Below are 25,236 nucleotides of genomic sequence, written 5' to 3'. Positions count from 1 at the left end.
TACAAATTATTCCAGGATAGTGATCTAAAGTTCTCTTGCATCTCCAAAAACAAAAAGTAAATTTTATAAAATTATTATTTGAGGTTCTTTAGTTAGTGTGCATATAGTTAAATATCTTCAATCATGAATATTTGTCACTAATTATTAATAAAATATAATGTACCCTCTATGAAAATATTATTGAACTTATTGCAGTCTGGTTATACTTAACTTGCACACCTGTTCCTAGTATTGCATTGCTGGTAATGCATTTTGTGTTTCTACTGCTACCAATTGACTGTTTTCACAGTGAATTATTTTACCTAGATTAAATACACATGGCTATATTTTTGTTTCTCTTGCAGACGGCTGTCTGGAAATCACCTAGCACAGATTCCCATTGATGCTTTTACCGGTCTCTACAATTTGAAAGTCCTGTAAGTAGCTTGTATCACTCCAAAATGTCTGCATAATTGTGACAAATATAATTACTACCTTTATCTTTAGAAATCTTCAGCTACGTTCACCTTGAATTGCTGAATAGAGACCAGGATTCATTGTCCATTACACTGGGTTGGAAGAGAATGTTCATGTGTGCTTTTCATAATATTTTATCACAATAAAAATATTTTCCTACGGTGTTGCTTTTGATGTGGATTTGATTTTGTTCTGTAGGAAAGCTATTTTAATGTGTGTAAAGTTAATAGCTTTGTTCTGATTAAGCAAAGGAATCAAGAACATTGTCTAAGTGTAATCTAACAACAGACAAATCTATGCAACAAAACTTTTTATTACAATTACTACATTATAAGAAATTTTGGTCAGTTGAAGCTCCATTTTGGAACTCTATCATTGAAAGAAATTAATATTAAGCATGAGCAAAAATAATTTGTTGTGACTTCAGACAATGAGAACCTGTGTATTGGTATCTGTTATCATTATTATTAGGAACAAGGACAAAATATTTTTGCATTGGAATCCTTGATGCTAGTTTAGTTTAATGAAACTGGAGCAACTTAATTCATATAAAGCTTTAAATTAAGGTATGGTTTGAATTTTATGGCAAGATTTGTGCTCCAAGCAACCTGCCGCAGGACATGGATGATAAATCAGAAACAAGAAATATCAGTTTCAATTCCAGCTATCAAACCATCAGTCATGATTCATAATTATTGCTGCACAATTCTAACCCATGTTTTCCATCTATCAAGACAGATCCTATATTCAAATGGTTCAAGAACACTTGAATTTGCTGTAATTCTATAATCATATGTTTGTAAGGGATTATATTACTGAGGGAAAGACTCTTGTATTTAAAATTCTAAATGCAGCATTTATACCTGGCTTTCATTTTGACTTCAATACCAGGTGCACCATTTAAACTGATCATTGCAATGACATAGCTCATAATCAGATCACTTTTGCTATTGTGTCCTATGTTTCTGAGCCTGTAGCACCATTATTTCCAGTACTGTTAGTTTAATTTATTTTCATTCCCCCAGTTTTCTCACTCCTCCTTTGAAATTACTTAACTGTGATGATTCCTAGATCATACAGGTTTACCATAAGCAAGCTTAAAATGTCAGTAGGTTGTTCAACAGAGAAGGATATTAATAGAAAAGGCTCTCCTTTCCTTCAAGAGCTGCATCCAAAGATAAAGGAACAGGAATAGTTAATTCAGCCCATCGAGCTTGCTTCCATATTTTATTAGATGATGGCTGATCTCCATTGGTTTCTTGTCATTTAATATCCAATAACTTTGCCAAACAAAAGTTAATATTGAAGCATTCAACTGGCCCGGTCTCAGCTGTGTTTTGGGAAGAAATTTCTATATTTCCAGTATCCTTTGTGTAAAATAGTGCTTCCTGATATTAGACCACTGACAAGTTCCAGAAGATGTCACTGCTTAACAATCTTCAGAAGTTATTAGTGATTAGGAAGGAAGAGCAGAATCTTGCCTGAAGTGATTTCTTTAAACTGGGCAATCACTAAGACCAACTATGCTACCCAGCCATAGCAATGGATCAGATTCTCAAACACAGGTTAGATCAAGTCCTGTTTGAGTCATTTGGTAATACTTGATGGTCAACTACCACTGTTAAATCTTGGCTTCTTAAAAAACTAATTGTTATTGCAAAAGAAAATGTTATGCTCACTAAGTCTGATCTTGTGAGATGGTAATTATTATAGTAGAGCTATAGCAAAGCTGAAATCCTGGTGGAAGACACAGATATCTCCCAATATTGTAAGAGATGGGAGTTAACACAGGAGGGTAGAAATCAGTATCTGCAAGGATGTCACATGCCACATTCAGTTAACATGTTGAAGTGGCCCAAAGCCATTCCAATATGGGTTCCAGAAGCTCTTCCTGTGCTGAAAGGAAGGGAAGGATTTTATTGACCTCAACCCACATGGAAGCCTAATTTTTGAGATAGACAGATTTCCACCTCATGGTGCATGGCAATAATTGTTTTCCACCCCATCCCATGCAGGTTCAACAACTTGTTCTTTGGGAATTTCTAACCCCATGTGAAACCTCAACAAAATCCAAACTATCTTTTTGATGTCAAAAATTGCAGCCTTAAAAGAATGTAATCTTTGGTACTTCAGGAGTACCCATGGAACCCATTCAGACATAGCCCATTGACTCATGGGCAGAAAATGTGCCATTTCTCTCCTCCTGTGAACTGGGCTGCAATTTGTGGAAGTACTTAAATGGGCCAAAAAGCAAGAGAAACGAAGTTCCACATGAAATTTAAGCTCCAAGTGGATGAAGTATCCCATTCTCCAATCTTTCTAGTTCCTAGCAGATGAGGTTCATTATTAGTAGTGTTGACGTCCACAGCAAAGGCAATAGGAAAACAACTAACTCTTCGAATCTAATTTTTGTTTTCTTCTTAAGAACAGGAGAGCCATTTTCAGATGCCAGAGGTATTACTGCACTCAGATTAGCTAAAAGTTGTCACTAACAAGCAAACCATTCATTTTGTGCTCATTGTGACATGTACAATTCCAGGTATTCTCAGAGTCTCCTCGTTTTGTTTTGCAGTTTGATTCTAATATTTTCTATACCTGAGTCAATATCAGAAAGTGACTTTGGCCAATCTTAATATTTTATATTATATTAATAGCAAGCACCAATAACATATCTGGAATCAGGCCATAAACCAGAGATTAATTCTACATTTCTTATATCAGCTACATCTACAATTGTTTGTAAAGTACCTTTGATGTTAAACAGAATTGAAAGGATGTTGGCAGTCTTGAAGCAACAGCTTTTACATCCTTTGTTAATTTAATAGTTGGGCTGGTTTTCAAATACATGTTAGGAGTCTAATTTACCAGCGAGTCGCTGCTCAAATTTACTTCTACCGAAAACAATTTGTGATATATATTTTAGGTGATATGTGTGCTTTATTCTAAGAGAGTTATTTGACAGCATTGGCCTGATACTCAATAGCAAGCCATTTTTCAACAAGGGAATATTGGATATAATTTTAATTCAGATCATCCCATGGAAATTGGTCATCAGTCATCCATTTTACGGCCTCATGATTATACTTCCATTTCAGCTGAAATCCCTGTCATTGCACCAAAAAAGAGCCCTGGGGTATTTCAACTCTCCAAGCCTCATCTAGATACCATTACTTGACTTTCTATCTCTCAGGTATACCATGACAGAGATTTGGAGGCAGCTGATATTTGGATGAAAGGCAAGATCATCCATAAGCCCCCAGGGTGCAATCAGATAAGCTCTGAGGAATACGTAAAAATAAAGTAAAAGGCAAAACTCAAATTTAACCTTTGGGACATCCTTTTACCTCTGTACTCTTCTTCTTTGGGTTGGACACACAGGACACCCAGTGCATCTTAATACTCAGGGCACCTTTTAAGGATTGTAGTAAGATCACTGTGATGTCATCAGGACTTGTTATATTTATTAAAAAGACCCTGCCTTATTTAGAGATAATAGCCTGGCTTCCTGCTGAGAAAACAGCTGAATGTGACTGTAAATCAACTCCCAGTGCCCTAGGGGCCGGTAAGTAATTGTCAATATCCTGGTTACCAAGTAGGTTTAAAACACATCTTTCTCCCCAACCCTCCACACCTTAGTTTTTGAATTTAATAATCAAAGAAATTTGTCATCCCTTGTTGTTCCTATGGTGTTGGATTTCCTAATAGATTCACTAGAGAGATACAGCATGGAAACGGGCCCTTTGGCCCACTGAGTCTGTGCTGACCTTTAACCTCTCACTTACACCAATCCTACATTAATTAATTTTTTAAAATTCTTCTAACATGCTTGTTAACTTTCCCCAGATTCAACCACTCACATACACAACTAGGGACAATTTACAATGGCCAACTAACCTACCAACCCACACGTCTTTGAGACGTGAGAGGAAACCGAAGCCACCAGAGGAAGCCCACACAATCACAGGGAGAATCAGAATCAGATTTATTATCACTGATATATGACACGAAATTTGTTGTTTTGTGGCAGCAGTATAAGGCAAAAACATAAAATCTATAAATTACAAAAATAAATAAATGGTGCAAAAAAAAGGAACAATGAGGCAGTGTTCATAGGTTCCTGGATCATTCAGAAATTTGATAGTGAAGAGGAAGAAGCTGTTCCTAAATTGTTGAGTGTGGGTCTTCAGGCTCCTGTGCTTCCACCCTGATGGTAGTAATGAGAAGAGGACATGTCTCAGATGGTGAGGGTCCTTAGTGATGGATGCCGCCTTCTTGAAGCACCACCGCTTGAAGATGTCCTCGATGGTGGGAGGGCTGTGTCTGTGATGAAGCTGGCTGAATCCATAACCCTCTTCAGCCTCTTCCAATCCTGCACGTTGGAGGATTCATACCAGGTGGTGATGTCACTAGTCAGAATGCTCTCCATTCGTACATCTATAGAGGTTTGTAAGAGTCTTTGGTGACATACTAAGTCTCCTCAAACTCCTAATGAAGTAGAGCCATTGGTGTGCCTTTTTCATGAGTGTATCAATGTGTTGGGCCCAGGAACTTGAAGCTGCTCACCCTTTCCACTGCTGACCCCTCAATGAGGACTAGTGTGTGCTCTGCCAACTTCCCCTTCCTGAAGTCCACAATCAGTTCCTTTGTCTTGCTGACATCGATTGCGAGGTTGTCATTGTGACACCACTCAACCAACTGATCTGTAAACTTCCTCATTGTAATCTGAGGTTCTGCCAATAACAGTGGTGTCATCAGCTAATTTATAGACGGTGTTTGAGCTGTGCTTAGCCACACAGTGATGAGTGTAGAGAGAGCAGAGCAGTGGGCTAAGCACACCTGCTTGAAGTGCACCTGTGTTGATAGTCAGCAAGGAGCTGTTGTTGCCGATCTGCACTGACTGTGGTCTCCCTATAAGAAAGGCGATGATCCAGTTACAGAGGGAGGTACAGAGGCCCAGGCTTTGAAGCTTCATTATGAGTACTGAGGGGATGATGGTGTTGAACGCTGAGCTGTAATCAATAAACAGCAGCCTGACATATGTTTTGCTGTTGTCTAGGTGCTCCAAAGCTGAGTGGAGAGCCAGTGAGATTGTGTCCGCTGTAGACCTGTTGTGACAATAGGTGAATTGCAGTGGGTCTGCGTCCTTGCTCAGGCAGGAGTTAATGCTAGCCATAACTAACCTCTTGAAGCACTTCGTCACAGTAGATGTGAATGCTTCTGGGTGCTAGTTGTTGAGGCAACTCACCCTGCTCTTCTTGGGCACTGGAATGATTGCAGCCCTTTTGAAGCAGGTGGGAATTTCAGACTGCAGCAGTGAGAGGTTGAAGATGTCCTTGAACACTCCAGCCAGTTGGTCGGCACAGATTTTCAGTACCCGGCCGGGTACACTGTCGGGGCCTGACACCTTGTGAGGGTTCACCCTTTTGAAGGATGTTCAGACATCGGCCTCCAAGACAGAGATCACAGAGTTGATGAATGCTGTAAGGATTTGTACAAGTATAGTGTTATTCTCCCTTTCAAAGCGTGCATAAAAGGTATTGAGCTCATCAGGGAGTGAAGCATCACTGCCATTTATGCTGTTAGGTTTCGCCTTATAGGAAGTAATGGCACGCAAACCTTGCCACAGCTGTTTTGCATCTGATTCTGTCTCTAGCTTCAATCAGAATTACCTTTCTGCTCTGACGATAGCCATCTGTAGGTTGTACCTGGACTTCTTGCATGCCGGTCTTGAACACCACTGATCTAGCCATCAACAGACTGCGAATCTCTTGGTTCATCCAGGGCTTCTGGTTTGGAAAAACTTGGTATGTTCTAGAAGGCACACATTCGTCCATGAACCTCCAAACTCCACATAAAGAGTACCCGAGGTCAGGATTGAACCCAGCATTCTGGCACTGTGGAGCAACAGCTCTACCAGCTATGTTGAAATGTTGAAATATTGGAAGTTAATTAATATAGTGTAATGGCAAAATTCTGTCATGAGTGATACTATTGCAGCCACCTTTTGGTGTGTGGAATTCAATTCACAGATTTACTATATCTGCAAAAGTAAAGTTTTCAAGTTCATTCTTGCCAGGTTTAATAGCCCTCTGAAAAAGAAATATCCTGTCTATGATTTTGACAGAGTTTGGAGTTGCTATATTATTAGGCTAGGTATCTGTTGTAACCAAAATATGATTGTGCTTTGTTTTGTTTTCAGCAATCACTCCTTTCATCAGAGGAATACCGAAATGGTGCACTGAACCTGTCTCTAGAAGTCCGTAAAGACAGAGTCATTGAGTCATATAGCACCAAAGCAGGCCCTTCAGCCCACCATTTCCATCAAAAGGATCATCAAGTTTCCATCTATACTAATCCCATTTACTAGTATTTGGTCTGTAGCTGCCTATGCTTTGAAATTGGAAATAATTAGTGATATGGACTCAAAATTGTAAAATGCCTGAAAAAAACTCTAGCGTGGCATTGCACAAGGACTTACACTAGATTTGCACAGGTCCCCAAGCAGAGATATTCTGCTATATGTGAGGTCCAAGGTATCCTGTGTAGTACAGTAGGCCCAACTTGCTTAAATATACATAAAGCCCTTCCTGTCCTGTATTGAAAAATAGTGGAGGTAAAAGAGAAAGTGAGTTGGGAAGGGGATTAATGATCGGGGAATGGTTGCCAAGGAACATGGGGATGAGTGCAAGAGGATTGTGAGGTGTAAGATGATCAAGGAGGAAGAGAGAATCTTGAGGTAGGTGGGAGAAATGGAAGCAAGATCTTGATTTAGAAATAAACAGGGGAGGGTGAACAGAAAAATGATTAGATCAAGATCAGGGCCCATTTCAGTAATAGTTAAAAGTGACTCAAACCTGCCAGACACTCCAGTAGTCCAATTTCCTCCAAGTTGAACAGTTATCTGTCTTCCAGGTGCCCATCGTCTTGCATTTGCATACAGCACAAAAATATTGGGCTACATAATAGAATTTTCAGACATTTGCCTTAAAGTTTAGCTTTGTTACAGTGTTAATTTTACATATTCTGCATTAGTTTGACAAAATATTTTCCAACAGCTTTGTTTAAAACTGAACAGTCACCTGTACTCATTCACTGGAAGAACAGGAAGTATCTCCAGATTATAAATTTCAGATGCTGTTTGACACCCCATTTAATTATACCCCATGTAAAATATATTGCATTATTTTCACATCATTAGTTTAACGGATTGGATTAATTTGAAATGTGGGGATGTTTAACTTTCAGCTCATAGAACAGTTTTGTATTCCTGTACTAGGATTAGTAGGAATTGTAATAATATGTCCTGCTGGTAAAGGAACTTGATTCACCTGTATTAGGGTTGAAAACATTACACATCGAACATGAGGCACAGGATGTAGGTGGAGCTGGTAGTAATGAGTGGGGCAAGGTCTGTTGTCATGGACAGGGATTGTTCTGTCTTGCCAAAAAAGGATTCTGGCTGTACTCACTGTTAAGATTCTTGCAAACTAAGTTTCAAATAAATCAGTCTGTGACCAGCCAGCAGTGTTCGCTGCTGACTGCAAAACCCTGATCCCCTGTGCCTGTCCATTAGCTCCAGCGCAAATGGTGTCCTGAGGCATTCAACTCAGCTGTACCTTAGGACTTGATCTTCGCTTGTCGGGTGCCTAGGTCTCTTACTAATCTCTTTAAGGGGCAGATTATGATTGATAACCCTTCTCCTCTAGTTGTCGTCTGTTTTACAGCATCAAGGGAAGAACAAATTTCTTTCTGTCACTCATTTATTGCAGAGTGAAATTTTCTGACTTACTGATCTTTCGTCAAGGAGAGAAACCTGTTGCTCTCCATTTACTTGTTTTCTTTCATTGCATGTACCTTGTGGGAGTGTATTCAACTTAAAGCCAGCAGTGTCTTAACAGTTCTGATGAAGGGTCCCAGAGTGGAAACTTTAACGGTTTCCCTTGCCACATATTCTGCCTGATCTGCTCAGTATTTCCAGCATATTCTGTTTTTAATTTAGTGTCTTAACACCTGCAACCTGTGTAAATAGTGCTGATTGTTTTATTTTAGGGAACTTATCTTGAGGACAATTATCTGCTTCAAAACAATGTATTCCCCAGTAACTTCTGCTCTCTTCTGTTCCAGTCCTGATGAAGGGTCTCAACCCAAAACATCAACTGTTTATTTCCCTCCATAGATGCTGCTTGACCTACTGAGTTCCTCCCGTACTTTGTGTGTGTTGTTCACTGTCAAAAGATCAAGTTCAACAGAAATTGCATTCATTTAGCTTATCAGTTGAGAGTGCCCACTTCAGTAAAGCATTGGGTGCCACCAAAATTCCAAAAGGCAGCATCTTTGGGATGGAGAAAAAAAATAGCACAGCAAACAAGTGAACTTTCTCTAATGAGGAATGTTTGTCTTTTCTCCATTCAAGTATTTTGATTTAATGTTGAGCAGAGTTAAGATAGGAAAAGAAAACAAACTACTGTGCTGTGTAGAAAGTATTAAAAATGCAACAAAACAAAGGGAAAAGGAAAAGATGAAAGAATGAATAGAATAAAACAGCTTTCTGATCCTGAAATCTAGAGCTTTTCAACTCTTTGATCATGAGACCTTTAAAATGGGTAGAGAATAAAAGACATTTTTACTACACAGATTTGGTTACTGTACATTAGTTAATGGCACAGAGTGACTTTTCAGGCTTAAGCCACAACTGATAAAGAAGTATTCTTAAGAAAAATAATTACAGAAACATTTAAGTAGAGGAGCCAAAGATAGCTCCAGTGAACATAAATCTCTTTCTCTCTTGCTATCCCAGAGGGACTTTGCCCTGGATAAATTCTGTTTTCCTATTTATCTCACTTCTGTTGTCAGCTAAGTAAACCCTCACCCGTTTCCATGGTACTTGGTCATCAGGCAATCCTTTTGATTCAGCAACAGAGGGAATTAGCAGAAGTTCCCAGAGGAGACAGAAAAAAACAGCTGCTTAATGAGTATATTTTGATTTATAAAAGAATCCCTCCACAGTTCTCCAGAGGAAGGACAGTTAACAGAAAATTTTAAATGCATAGATATTACAATTCACACATTCATGTAGATTTTTTTTATCATAATGACTGTAACATCAGAAGTTTGAAAGTTTATCATGGAATTAATCCAAAATCTAAAACTATACTGCCAAGTTACTGACACTTTTTGAATTTTTTTTGCAAAGTAATGTGGCAGATCTCTGATAGTTTCGTTATGTCTGGTAATCATAAAGGTACATTCCTCAATTTCTTTAAACATTTGTTGTTAATATAGAAACTAAAGACTGTTTCAGTTTGATTCATTACATCAATTTAATGCACTAAGTAAAATCTGCAGATCTTCTTTGTTTGCAATCCTATATTGGCAGAGAACATATATCATTTTTATTACAACTCCGAGTTCAGGCAGTTTGATGTAAGATAGCTTATTGAGTATTACAGTAAAAGATTGAAGCTTTAAGTTTATACAACAACTTTCAATGCAATAATCTTTGGTGAATTTCTAATCCAGCAAATCTATTTCATAAGAAACAAACTATTTGATCTTTGTTGAGAACTTTTGAATTATTCTCTGAAGTATTTGTGGGTCCACAATAAATTTTCTACATTCCTGCTTTTTGGATCACAGAAGCAACAATATCGCACACTTATACAGCACCTTCAGGAGAGAAATTCATCTTTGGTTGCGGGTGCATATGTGCACATGTATTCATCATCCACAGACTTGCATTCATACATTCGGTTCCACTGAAGTCATGGAAATGAACAGGCAGAGATGAATGCACTCTATACTGAATACTCTGACACCTGTTTATCGCTATTGATCAAAGATGAATTTCTTCCCTTTAACATAGCATATATGTCCCATGATACTTTATTGGAATGTTACAAAGCAAAATTTGACATCTGCTCAAAGTGGTTATGTTTTAAGAAGTATCTTGCACAAGGAAAGGAAAGTTGAAGCAAAGAATTCAAAAGCTTATGGCTGCAGCAGCTGAAGACAGTCAACAATGATGAAGTGATGGTGGTCAGGATGCACTAGAAGCCAGAACAGGAGATTGTAGGCTGCAGCATAGTACAGGGGTAGAGGGGGATGGGGCATGTAGGAAACTGAAAAGAAAAATGTGTATTCTTAAATAAGAATGTGATTTTTAAAAGTTTTCAAGCAGAATGTTTAAAGAGAGGTTAAAGTTCATTACAGTTCATGGTTTCCTTTATAAAACTAATAAAAAATTAGTTTTATTTGTGGAGAATTGGTAGATATAACAGTGCTGATGTTTTATAATAGCATTTGGGTGGGAATGGGGGAATGAGGGAGTGCAATGTGCCTGAAGGAAATGTAAGGTTGCATAAAAGATAGTCACCAAGAAATCACGGGGGGAATTCAGAGTATATCTCTTTACCATCTACATAGTGGTTGAAATGATATGTTGGACAAACATATGAGGGAGAAGGAAACAGAGGGCACATTGATAGTTACATATGGGAAGACAGGAAGTGGCTTGAGTGGAGCATAAACACTGACATGGACTAGTTGGGCCAAATGACCTGTTTCTGTGCCAAATATCCTGTGTCATTCTATGTTTTTATGTAGTAGTCAAGTCAAGTTGAGTTTGTTGTCATATGCACAAGTAAGTGTATGCACAGGTGCAATGAAAAACTTACTTGCAGCAGCATTACAAGCACATAGCATTAGAGACATAATATTCAGACATATTTGGCTCATATTAGCATTGCCTCAAGCTGACAGAAGATAAAACAAAACTGGCATGGAGTTCTGCAGTTAAATTAGTCAAACATAGAAATAACAAAACCTTGGATAAGCAATCCTCCTAAATGATAAACTGTGGTAGGGAAAGAGTTTGCCCACATGATGGAGATAGAAATAATTTGGGTTATGGGTGACAAGGTAGAGCTTGCTGCCATTAATCTGTATGTGGAAATTGAAATTCACCTGGGTGCCAATTATTACACCAAGATTTGTTTCAGACAGATCCCAGGAAGAGGGTAAGAAATGGAATTTGTGGTGAGCACCTAAGATAATAGATTCTGTCTTTCTAGTATTTAATTAGAAGAAGTATCTCATCTCTAGAAATGGTTGTTGAGCACATGCTATGCAAGTTCAGAGACAATACCAAGCAAGATAGTAGTGAGGAAGATGAGGGGGATGGGAACACAGGGGACAGGGGGAAGAGGGGTGTCCTGAAAATGTAGGTGCAAACTGATGTTGTGTTTATGGATGTTGCAGTGGCCAGAAGGATGAAAAACAGGAGGGGGGGTCTCAGGTTATATTAAAGGAAACATCAGCCCTAATGGTATGCATTGAAAGGATGCAAAGTTAAGCATGGGGTCCTGTGCTGAGGAGAAATTGTGAAATCAACTTGTAGGCATTCATTATGTTAAGATCCAATTCAATTCACAATGGATTAGTTCTATAGAAGTCCACTAAATGAACAGTTGAAAATAGCATTCAAAGCGCTCTTTCCACGACTCACAGGCACCAGGTTTATGTATAGTTTCAACAATTTTCCTGCTTGGTCCATGTTGACAAAACTTGCACTTTAAATAAATAAATGTAATATATATCCTATGTTGGACGTTGAGCTAGTTTCTGGCTCTTTGATATGCAGTAACTCTATAATTATTTGTAGAGTTCAAAGGAAATCATGTCTTAATACATCTTAACCTTTAAAAGAAGATAATTAGTTATAATTATGTAATCTCCGTAAAATCTGAGATGCCTGAATCAAGATTACCCCTCAGGGAAATAAACATTCTCCAATAGTTTCTATGGGTGTTCTCCTGATCTCTCAAAGCAACTTCAGCAGAAGGTTGGCAGAATCACCAGAGAAAACAGTGGAGTGAAAATCAGACAGATTCTGTCATGGACTGGTGATTTTCTCAGCTAGATTACCACCCATGCAGTGAAGGAACAAAACTTAACTTTCTGTTTGAAATTATTTTCTGGTTTTCACACCATATCTCTCCTCTCCAGAATGCTCAATGATAAATTTTCATCATTTTGTAGATGAGCTTAGGCATTGCTGCCTTGCTAAATCTTGTTATAGAGTCATAGACTAATATAGACCCTCTGGCCCAGCTCATCCATGCTGACCACGGTGCCCATGAACCTAGTCCCCTTCGCCTACTTTTGGCCCATATCCCTCAAAACCCTTCCTTTCCATGTACTTAACCAAATATCTTTTGAATGTTGTTATTGTACCTGCCTCAACCACTTTCTCTAGCAGCTCATTCCATGTAGTCATAGAGCAATACAGCATGGATACAGTGCCTTCAGCCCAACTAGTTCATACCAACCATGGTTCCCAATTTCCTGTGTTTGGCCCATACCTCTCTAAGCCCTGTCCCTCCATGTACATATCCAAGTGCTTCTTAAATGATACTATTGTACCTGCCTCAACCTGTGGCAGCTCATTCCGTATAGTCTACACCCCCTGGGTGAAAAAGTTGCCCCTCAATTCTTTAACTTTCTTCTTCAAGCTTCATAATTTCTACCATTCACGATCAAGAACCCAATCCAGTTTTGTTCATCTCCCTGCTTAGCCAAGAGGCCAAGGTCATTATTTGTCTGCCAATCTCTGGCTGAGATCAGTTAACTTGGCACAGATAATGCACTGATCTTGTAGTCTTTCCGGTCTAGGTAGCTCAATATCATTTTCCCTTAGAAACCAAATGAGCCACGGGGAAGCCACTTTTGTAGGTCTTGTAATTACACAAAGAGGTCCAATTGCAATACCAAAGAAATTAGATCAAAGGGCTCTTCAGGCACCCTTGGCAACTTGGTAAGACAGGCGGTAGAACCATACGTATGTAAATGAGAGACCTAATGGCTGACTTCAATGGAACCAAATATTGGGAGGCGAGTACAAGCTGCGGCCAAAACTCTCACACCTGTTTAATCACAAAAGACCATTTTCCACCCTTTAAAGCAGTTTGAGTGAAACCTTATGTAAAACATATTTACCTGATTTCAAAATAATTAATTTATATTTCTTTTCAATAGAATGTTACAAAACAACCAGCTGAAGAGGCTCCCCAGTGAAGCATTGTGGGATCTACCCAACCTCCAATCACTGTAAGTTGTAAAGAACTGTAATCATTAATTATAGGTTAGAATTGTCTGACCTCTATAGGATCTGGATTCTGTCACCTTCACTTTAGAAGTACCTATCACATCTCATCTCATTAACCATGAACTATTCACATTGATTCAAAATTGACACCTATTTTGATGGATAAGTCTGTGAAACGTTTTTAGATGAGTTTACAATTTGCCCTAAGCTTTACAATAATACATCTTGTACATAGCATAAGAAAATATTCTATACTAATGTTGAGCCTGTTACTGATGTTATATGTTTCATAAGTCATATGAATATAATGAGCTGAGACATTTGATTCTGCATTATCTTCATTGATACTTTTTGCCTGAAGGACAAGAAATTGAATGAATAACGACTGGAGTTTAAAAAAAACACAAATATTTAATATATTTGGCATTACAGTATTGTGACTTTTAAATTCATATAATCTTCAAATTCAAAATGCAACTCTAATTGTACAGTGAGTTTTGTGTTTATGGAAATATAAACTATCTTCAGTTCCTAAGCGATTTGGTCCAGCTTTTTATAGGGTCCCTTAAATGACCAATTAACCAATTGGCAAACAATTGACATCACCTTTCAGTCATTCGCTTTTTCACATACTCTATGACTTCCATAAGAAAATTGAACATGCATGCATTTGTATCACATTTTATATCTGCAGTCCTGTGTACCTCTATAAAAATAACCTTCTGTGTAAAAAAGTAGGAAGAACCTCTGGTGAAGTAGATGACCAAATATTCATTGTAGATCACTAGTTTTAATTTGCAGAAGGAGAGGATAAGATGAAGAGGTGCTATTTTGGTTAACCTGCAATTAGAAAAAGGTTTGCATGTAACAGTAGACTGTATCCAGACAAGAAAATGGAATAACATTCACATGCTTAATAAACAAACATTGCCTTCATTACACTTGATACCATTCAAGGACAGTTCTTCCAAAATCAGATAAGAATGAATGTAAAAACTAGGCTGCAGATAACAATACCCACATCAAGCAATGAGCTACAATGAACTTTGTTATGTCTCCTTCCTCCTTATTTTTAACCTAATTGTGATGGGCCTTGGTTATCTTTTCATTCTTATTAAAAACAGTAGTCCCTTTGTGTTCAAAGTAAAGCTGAATGACAAAATTTTGTTCAGATCTTAAGATGGTGAACCTATACTGGGGTCTCTGTGCTCAGCCAGTTGAGGTAAATGTTACCATGGGATTTCAAGTGTGCATTTATCGGCTAGGAGCACCTGATTTTTACATTTGAATTTGTAGTCAAACCTACCACCAAGACAAAAGTGAATACAGCTTGATTTTGAAAGTAGTTTGGTTCTGATCTGCAAATAAACTGATGTTGCTTGTTTCTTTCTATAAACTTTGAAATGATTGAATTTTACAAAGTACCTACATTATAATTGATGTATTGATGGTTGAATAAATTTCCCAGGAATTTGCATGTTGAAATTGCAATGATCATCTCGAACTATTTATTCTGTTTATTTTATTCCAATCAGCTGAATCTCACCACAATTATTTCCTAGCAATCTACAATATAAATGTCTTTAAATTATGCAGCTTATAACAAAGGTAAGCATTCTTGGAGCAATGCAGAGTGTTTTCCAACATAGCCATAAAAGAGCATCACAAATTCCTCTTTTAGGGAAATTTAAAACACTATTTTTCCTTTCAATGCACTACAGGTTCCATAAGATTGTTTTGTATACCTGGCAGAAAATAGATAATGGAGATTTACATGGTGCTGGTATTATAATTCTCAGATAGTGAATTGAGCTAGAGTTTTTTCTATGTTATTCAATACAATAATTTTTGTTTCAAAAAAAAATGTAGTAATGACCATTTCCAGGTTGTTTTGCACAGTCCAGAAATTTGACACTGCACTTCCAAGTGTAAATCACCTTTGTATCCATGACACTGTTTCCATGGCAGAGGAGTATGGAATGATAATATACCTTGTGGAATATTAACATTGTTTTTTGGAGAATTACTTGGATGAAGTTGCACTGGGAGAACCCATTGTTGAGCACTCCGGGGACAATCAGGTATTCACAATACAATGCCTAACTCGGATGCTAGCCTGGAATGTCAACAACTTACTGTCATCCTACACCCTGGATTGCATCAAACTCTCCATCGATCTACTGCCCCCATGATTACGCCATCATCCATCCAAGTTTGAGATCTCTTGATCTGCCAGCACCCGGCCATCCTCCAGTGCCAGTAAATCTCCATCTATAAATGAGTGCAAGTAACCCGATTTCCACACTCCTCTGCACTCCCCCACCCTACCACCAACACAACAGCCACCGTCATTCCAGGCTCATTGTCCAGTGACTGAAATATTTTTAGTCTGTCAATTGGCTGGACTAGAATCTGTAGTCAATTATTTCCTACAATGAAACAATGTCTAAGTCTTCATGTGCTGGTTAATGCATTCAGCCCTCACCCAATACCTGAAAGCAGCCTGCTGACAGTGGGAAACACGAACAGTACAAGAAGACAGAGAGAAGCTACTTTACCTATGGAAGAATGCCTGTTACATTAGTTATTTCTTCTAGGGTTCATTTTTTTTTGCATCCAACCGAATGCTCTTTCCCAGCTGTTTCTGCAGATTCACAAGGGAAAAGGCAAAATGTCTGTTTGGTTTAGTTTCTAGACAAGGTATGTGGACCATGTATCCTACTTACTAGTTTTAAAGAAAACCATAATACAATGGTTAATTCATCTTTGCAAAGACAATTGTACAGCAACGATATGCCGTACCACTGCTGCAACCAAAGCTTAGGAAAGCCATCCTGAATATTCTACATAGTCAAATGATAATGGTACACATCTTTGTAAAGCATCATTATCTCAGCACTAAATCTGCAATGCAATTTCTGTAACACAAATCATATTTAGGTAAACAGCTCAAAGCAGATAGACTTGCCACTTCAGCTGCATAACATCCACAATATAACCTTTCAAGCTTTACCTTTAACCTGTTCATTGTTAACTGAAAGCTGATGGCTCCTTAGCTGTCTGCCAACATAAAGCTATAGCAACCAACATGTGGAGGCAAAGTTCCAGTTTTCTGACTCTGGGTTGATGCCCATCCTGAATCATTCTCAACAGGTGTTTTTCCAAAGTATAACAGTGTTTTTATATTCTAACTAAGCGACACCCTGGAGAGAGTTCAAAAGCAATAATTAAATCTCAAGGTTCAGGCATACACCACAGGAGTGTATCAATTCATGATGTTGCCTGCATACCTTTGGTTAGATTACTACCTTCAGCTGTTATGTTACAATGTCAACAACTGATTAAAGACTCTGTTGAAACATGGATAAATGAAGCGCTGATATCATACTTAGGTTAAATAATAACTATAATTTCACAATGTTCTCAAGTCTCATAATTAAGTTATGTAATAAATCCTCCTGCTTATTCTGGTTAGGAATCAGAAGAAATAAACAAATTTAAACTATATTATCAAAATAATTTTCAATTAATTAGAAAGATTTGAACATATAAATTATTGCATTTAATCATATTCCTTCATTTTAACATGAAATACTAAACAAGAAATTGCAAAACATTGCAAACAAACAATTCCTTTGTAGAGAAGCAAAAGACTGCAGATGTTGGAATCTAGATAAAAACACGATGATGCTGGAGGAACTCAGCAGGCCAGGCAGCATCTGTGGAGAAAAGCAGACAGTCAACATTTCCGGTCAGGACCCTTCTTCGGGACTGAAGATAGGAAAAGGGGAAGCCCAATATGTAGGTGGGAAAAGCAGAGCAGTGATAGGTGGACAAAAGGGGTGGCTGTGCGGGCACAAGGTGGTGCTAGATAGATGCAGCTAAGAGATAGTGACAGGCAGGTGTGGGGGAGGAGGGGAGAGCAGATCCACTGGATGTTCAAATTCCTCCAATCTAATTTTCACCAATTAAAAAGAAATAAGTGGCTCTTACCTGAGTCACAAAAGGAATCTTTTGTAGCTATGGCTCTAGAAAATTCCTTTGTCAATATATCTGTAACCTTTGACATAGTCGGTTGTGCCGTCTAATCCACTGTTCTCCATCATTCAATTGGGTGAAACTGCTTTCACCTGTTACTACTTATACATGCCTTATCCCATCCAAGGAATCCCGTGCAATAGCTTCTATTTGTTACCACTGACTCAATGGGTCTATTCCTGTCCTGCTCCCATTTTTCATCTACATACTTTCCTTGCCAAAATGATCCATGTACACAGCTTTAGATTCCATTTGTATACTGGTAGCACTCAGCAGCACATCACCACTATATCTCTCAATTCTTTTCCCTCTCTCTAACTTATCTTTCTGCATTCCATCTCTGGAGTTTGCCAAATCTAAATAGTGAGAGGACTAATTTCATTGTTTCCAGTCCCTACCATAAACTCCATTCCCAATTTACTAATTCCATTCCTTCGCTTGATCATTGTCTGAAGCCAAATTAGTTCATTCACATCCTTGGAACGCTACTTGTCCTTGTGATGCTTCCAAAAACTTACCAAAACCCCCTTATCCTATCCCAGCATTATTTTCAGTCTCTGCTGTTACCCAGCTCCTCAGCTGCTGACACCTCATTCACTTTGATACTCCAGTGCTCCACTGGTCAGCCTCTACCTTCCACCATAAACATAGACTCATCCAAAGGAGGCACAAGAGATTGCTGACGCCGAGTTCCTCTAAAAATCTGCTGGAGGAACTCAGCAGGTCGAGCAGCACCTGTGGGGGAAAAGAAGTTGTAAATGTTCTGGGTTGAAACCCTGCATCAGGACTCATCCTGATACAGGGTTTCAACCCGAAAGGTAGACTCCTCCAAAACTCTGTTAGCTATATCTTAATTTGCACCAAAGCACATTCACCATTATCCTTGGCGCCACACCTTAGATTGACATCCTTGTCTAGCAACAGTTTAGTTAAAAAAATGTATTTGTTTTTGGTTTTCTCCATGGCTGCAATATTTTGCTTTCTCTATTTCCATCTCCAGCCTTAAACCCACTGAGATCTTTCCACACCTCTGGTTTATCTTGCACTTCCCTGATTTTACTTACTCCCCCATTAATGACCATTCATTCAGAGGCTTGTATCCTAAAATCTAGAAACTCTAACCTTCTACATCTCTCTAGCTTTCCCTTTTCCTTTAAGATGCCCAATATTGCATCTATTTTTACATTTCTTTATATTGCTTGAATTCACATTTTTTTAACTCTCCTGTAAAGTGCTTTAGTATTTTAATAACAACTTGCATTTATTTGGTGCAATTATTAAAATTAAGCATTTTTAATCAACAAGATCAGTCACTTGTGGTACTAGAGAACTGAAGACAACAATAGGAAAGCTTTTCAAATGAGTTGTGAATATTGTTGCACTTAATCACTATGCATTGTCCAATGTCAGCATTTACCATTTGTTGACAAATTGAAACTATATGATGTTATTATATTTCTTTAATAGATATGCTGCCAAACCTGTCAAGTCCAATGCATTGGCTATTTTGTTTAAAAGATATTCTGAGTGTGTTGGTTGCTGTCCAGATTTGCAAAGGTAATTGTGTGGCCTTTTCTTAAATACACAACCACCATAAAGAGGAGCCAAACATTACAGTGAGTACAAAAAAAGAAGAGAGAGGGGAGAAACGCAATAGTTTGAAACTTCTTTTCTCAAAACCTTAAACTTTAACTAGTAGATGAGACCTGGTGTTACTTGTTCTCATGTTCCCCATCACAGGTGATCTCCACAGTCTAAAGAAATCATTAACAAATCAGATGTGTATAATGAATGCTGGTTTGCAGATTATTGTTTGCTTTGTTAAAGTAGCCCAGTTAAATGCACACATACATGGCTATTAAAAGTTAAATTTAACATGGGAATCTGCTGCGAAGATAATTTAAAAAATCTATTGACCAAATTCTCATTTCGAGTACAAAAAATGGTAAATGCTCAATTCCTATTTATAATGCAGTCAAAGATCACAGATGATTCATTTCTTTCCAATCACTAATGCTGATGAAAATGTTCCCAGAAGTACCAAGTGGAGAAGCTTGCTTTAAACTTGTATCAGCATTCCTACTTAAAATTAGTGAATGAAAGCAAAATTCAACCCATTCAATTTTTTATTCTGTTTTTCAATAAAGGAGTAATGTTTTATTAAATCAATGCACATAAGGACATGAGAAAGATAAATATATCCAAATATATTTCACATGTTGCATATATACTTTGCACAATGGATTTATTAACTTAACAGTGAAAAACTGGCATAATTGTTATCAAGAATTGAAATATATTTAAATGAATACTTGTTTTCTCTGTATATGAGGTATGGTGCAAATAATGTAGGTTTGCATGAATTTTAACTTGGAGAAAATACATTCATGCACAGGGTCTTTTGTATTACCAATTTTCAAACTGTCAATCAAATATGCACATTCATGAACTTCTTTAAATATGTGCAACGTATGAGGTAACTTGTTTATCCATGTAATCTTGTTTATATCTATTAGTCTACATTCAAAAGACATTAAATGAGGGAATTCAAGCCTTTAAGGAAATTAACTAGTTGACGTATATCTTGGTAGGACAGGGAATCAGGATGTAACTCCCAAGATAGCTTTGTGGGTAAATGCAGCTTTTGCTTTGATAACAAACTATACAAACTAGGAAGATAACTACTTTGATTTCTATTCTGTCTGGAATTAACTGTTCCCAGTAGAAATGAAGCTAAAATTGACTTCAGTATTCATAAGGTACCAAGGGGAAATAAACCAGCCATGGCTTCCTTTCTGATTGCTATCGGATGTCCCTTTGGAGAATGTGTGTTTGTGTATGTGGAAGGTGAGGTCAGGATCAGGCTAAGTGGCAAGCCCTCTTAGTTGGATAGATGCATACCAGTGCAGGTCACTTTTGAAGTATGATTGATGCTTGTGAAGCAAAGTGGAGTATGAATGAATCAGTATTCTCAGGAAAAAAAATGACAGAAAATATGAAAGTTCTATCAGGCTGTGGTTATGGATCTTACTTCAGTTCTTTCATGGGGTGGGGTATCAATTTTGGCCCTTGTGCTTCTGGGTCTCAATGTGTGACAACTAATTAGCATGGCAAATGGAATGTTGTTTTTTACTACAAGGAGGGTGCAATAAAAGAGGTGAGGAGGAGGGACTTCAAAACTTTGAGAGTTTTCCACCTCTCTTTGATGGGAGTTTCATGAGGCACTGTCTCACTGCCGCCCCCCCCCCCCCGTGATTTCTACTGCTCTCCTGCTCTTTCACCATGTTCTCACTCAGATTTGCTACCACAGTTTGCCAGCTCTTGCCCCACCACTGCCCCTCATCTCTCTACACCAACCATTTCCCTCTACTCTTTCAGTTTAGACGAAGGGTCTTGACCAGAAACATCGACTGTCCACTTCCCTTTACAGATGCTGCCTGACCCACAGATTTCCTCAGCAGTTTGTATTTTCCTCCAGTCTCTTGTGTCACTGGGAAAAGCAGATGACCTGATGAGAAAAAATTGAGCAGAACTTGTCAGAACATTTTAGAATTTAGAAGAATGTGAGGAGGTCATCGGTCATAGAGAATTACAGCCATAGAGGAAACAGGCTCTTTGGCCCATTAAATCTGCACAAACCACCAACCATCTATTTTAATCCTACATTAATCCCAATTTTTTATTCTCCCCATATTCTCTTCAGCTCTCAGATTCTACCATCACCTTCGTAGTAGGGACGATTTACAGTGACCAGTTAAGTTACCAACCTACATGTCTTTGGGATGTGGGAAGAAACCAGAGCACCCAGAGGAAATCCATGTTGCCACAGGGAGAACGTACAAACTTCATAAGGAACCCTGGTGTCTGGCGCTGTGAAGTAGTGACTCTACTAGCTCTACCACTGTACCACCCACTCATTGAAACATAAGATTCTGAGAGGGCTTGACAGTGTAAATTTGCAAAGATATTTCCCTTGGTGGGAGAGTCTAAAGCAGAAAAAAATGTATAAGGGGTCAGTCATTTTACATTGAGATGAGGAGGAATTTATTTTCTTCTGAAGGCTGTGAACCTTTGTACCCCAGAGAACTACAGATACTAAAACTTTAAGAATAGTATTTAAAGGCTTCTTTGTGTTTCCACTACATAAACATATAACAAAGGTACAGCTATCAACAGATCATCCTTTAATGAAGGCAGTAACTCTTAACTAACAGCAGTGTCTGATACAACAGTGCATCAAACTCATACTACCTGGTACATTCAGTTTTTAAAGATACATCTACACTTTTACACAATATACTGCTAACCCTCCAAGAAAAAGAAATAAACCTATGGAAACCATTGTAAATTCACCAAGCTATAAATTCATTTCATCTTTTAATTCTTTCTTGCAAGCTGTAGTGGTTTCCACCCCAGGCACAAACAATTCCAGTGGATCACTTCCCCAAAATAGTGCTATTGTTCCGAGATGGCTGAAGCACTGTTCATATACTGCCTTAAACTAGGATAGTTCATACAGAACTGCCTTCCCCTAGCCCCAGATTTATAATGTCTTTTCCTCTGGGAAACCTCACCCTGGACTAATGTTTTGATGAATTTATTCCTTTGTTTTTCACATCTGTTTCTGAACCTCATGGTGGCCTCCATAATTGTCACTTTCTACCCTAATATGTTGCTTTTATCATAATACAATATCTTGTTGATCCATGGTGAAATAGGCATATATCCAGCCCTTACTGGCAGACAGACAAAATAGTCAGCACTACAAATCCATGACTCTCAAAGAATGCCCATAGTATAATATAGCTTTCTGTTACAGATTCAGAGATCAGACACAGAATCAAGCAAATAAATTAGCCCAACATTTCCACCAAAATATATCAGCACAGGAATAAACCAAAAATTTATATTGTCTTTAATTCCATTTCTTGCCAGTTTGTTTTTCAGAAAGATCTTGATTAATAGAACTTTAGAAGAACTTGCCTGTGGGAAGCAAGTTATGGTACCATAATGACTCAGAATGTAGATCTGAGGCTAGAGCTGGAATTATTGGCACCACATCACATGAATCCCTATGAAGTCTTAAGAACACCTGAATGGGAGCACTTTTAGCTAATCTGTTTCAGATATGAGCACTATGAACTTCACAACTCCACATCTGACATTTTGTAAGCAGCTTTGTTATTGGTTCATTTTGCTTTTATGTTGACAACAGATTGACACATAAAATAAGATAAGATATCTTTATTAGTCACATGTACATTGAAACACACAGTGAAATACATTTTTTGCGTTGAGTGTTCTGGGGGCAGCTCGCAAGTGTTGCCACGCTTCTGGAGCCAACATAGCATGCCCACAGCTTCCTAACCCGTACATCTTTGGAATGTGGGAGGAAACCGGAGCACCTGGAGGAAACCCAGGCAGACTGGGGGAGAAATGTACAAAATTCCTTACAGACAGTGGCTGGAATTGAACCTGGGTCGCTGGCGCTGTAATAGAGTCATGTTAACTGCTGCACCGTGCATGATAAAAATGTTCCAGCGAACCTGGGTCGCTGGCGCTGTAATAGAGTCATGTTAACTGCTGCACCGTGCATGATAAAAATGTTCCAATTCTTTAGCAGAGGCTTTATTTTAGTAAATTATTCAATATTGCATTATACCTAGAGTGTAAAGGTAGTCCAACACTTCACAACACCTAACACCAACTGCAGCTGAGCACTAGGACCTGCCAGCAAACACACTGGATCACCTCCATTTTCCCACATCATTATGACACCCTTAACTCTGTGCTGCCAAGAGTGAATACTGAACAAAATGGAAATGCTTGTATGTCAGTCCCACGACTCATGGCTCATTGTTGGTGCATTGGTAGCTAGAGTCCCTTGCCATTGGCAGCATTATTTATTTTCCATTGTATGTAATGGTTGCACTTAGGAAGTACATTTCTCTGTCCACCTGGTAATCTCCTTTTGCCACTGGTTTGAAATAGAGTGTCTGTTTCAGGAATCTGGTGTGCGGCTTGCGAATGATGTTGCCTACACACTAGAATTGACTGAATATAATGTAGCCCTTTGAACTAGGAATGTTGGTCTGGGATAAGATGCTGACATTGGTTGGCTTTTCCTTCCAGTGAAGTTGAAGGACTACCCAGAGCCAACATTGGTGGTATTTTCCCAGTGTTTTCAGATGCTTGCTGCAGGTAGTTCAGGTCTCAGAAGCATATAGGAGGGGAGAGATCACTGCTGCCCAGGAGACCATGAGTTTAGCGCCACTGACTCCTGACTACCTCTTGCCTATGACTGTTCAAAGTGGAGTGGAGCATTTAAGATGGAATTGAGATCTTGAGGCCATGCATCAGGAGCACACAGAAGCCATATATAAGCAGCAGAAGGAGCAGACTATCTCACAAACTACCCATCTGCCTCCCCATCAGCCACCACCTGTCCCATTTACGGAAGAGTCTGCAGTTCCCAAATTGGCTTTATGAACCAACTCAGAACCCACAAACCCCAAATGGAAGCAAGTCATCCTTGATCCTGAGAAACTGTTTAAGAAGATGTAATGATACACAATTGATATAAAAAATCAGTTTCAACTTACTAATTATCTGCCACTGGATGCTTTGCATTTCGGAGCTTAAACAGTGAAAATAAAAATTTTAAAAATACAAATCATTCAATATACTTTAGTTCCTGGAAAGGCAGATTTAATGTGTACCTTCTCCTCTTGCTGGCCAAGTGGAGATGGTCATCTTGTTTGACAGTCTGATGGACAGAAGAATATTTTCACATTCCTAAGGGCTAAGGAAGCACCATGTATTAGGGATTCATCAGTCTCATAATCTTCAGCATTGTAAAACTGAAAGCAAAGCTACAAACTTCTAAATTCTTGTTGCTTTCTTTATTTGTTTCCTCTTGAGATGAAGATATTGCTGGTAATGCCAGCATTAATTGTTTGTTCCTAACCATTAAAAGTCAATGATATTGGCATTTCTGTTAACACACATTGACCAAGTTGAATAAAGACAACACATTTCATTCCTGAAGAACATTTTTGAACCACATAATGCAAGTCCAGTAACTTAACCATCCCCTTCCATTTTATTTAATATTTTTGGATCCATGTTTTTTTCCCTTAACTATAATTTAAAAAAATATCAAATAATCTAATTTAGCCTTGAAAGCATTTCAAAGAGGACTTTTTTGAAAATACTGAAAGATTTAAATAGAACAAAGGTGCCATAGAACCGAAGTTCACTTTGGTTGTTCAGTTTTAATTAAAAAAAAGTAAAACATTACAAAAGCATTTTATCTACAGCAAATAACAATTGAGATGGAGCTGTTATTAGTATCTATAAAGTAAGTTTACCATTTTTAAACAAGACAGTAAATCAACATAATATAAGTCATAATAAATGTGGTCATTGTACTTCATGGCCAGCTTCACAGCTTTTCATACAAGTTATCATGTTTTTAATAAGCTTGTAGTCTGCCTATTATATTCAGGAATTAAACTTCCTGACAAATACTCGTATTTGTAACTACAGCTTATTTTGCTGAATTAGTTCTAAAAAGTTATAATTTTCTATACAAATTCTGCAATTGTATTTGAATACCAACCGAAGGGAACTGCATTTTA

The 25,236-nt window shown here is 38.1% G+C and overlaps 1 protein-coding gene across 1 annotated transcript in view; it reads left to right on the top strand.

Annotated features, from left to right (window-relative positions):
* LOC127580759 (leucine-rich repeat-containing G-protein coupled receptor 6) overlaps positions 1-25,236 on the top strand; it is a 235,453-nt gene that overhangs the window by 134,555 nt on the left and 75,662 nt on the right. The window contains exons 3-4 of the mRNA XM_052034588.1: positions 345-416; positions 13,489-13,560. Of these exons, the coding sequence (XP_051890548.1) occupies positions 345-416; positions 13,489-13,560 (144 nt within the window). The remainder of the gene's footprint in view (positions 1-344; positions 417-13,488; positions 13,561-25,236) is intronic.

The sequence above is a fragment of the Pristis pectinata genome, chromosome 20 (genome assembly GCF_009764475.1).
Source record: "Pristis pectinata isolate sPriPec2 chromosome 20, sPriPec2.1.pri, whole genome shotgun sequence".
Classification (NCBI taxonomy): Eukaryota; Metazoa; Chordata; class Chondrichthyes; order Rhinopristiformes; family Pristidae; genus Pristis; species Pristis pectinata.
The sequence above is the reverse complement of the archived record's forward strand: the minus strand, read 5'-3'. Positions and strand labels throughout refer to the sequence as shown.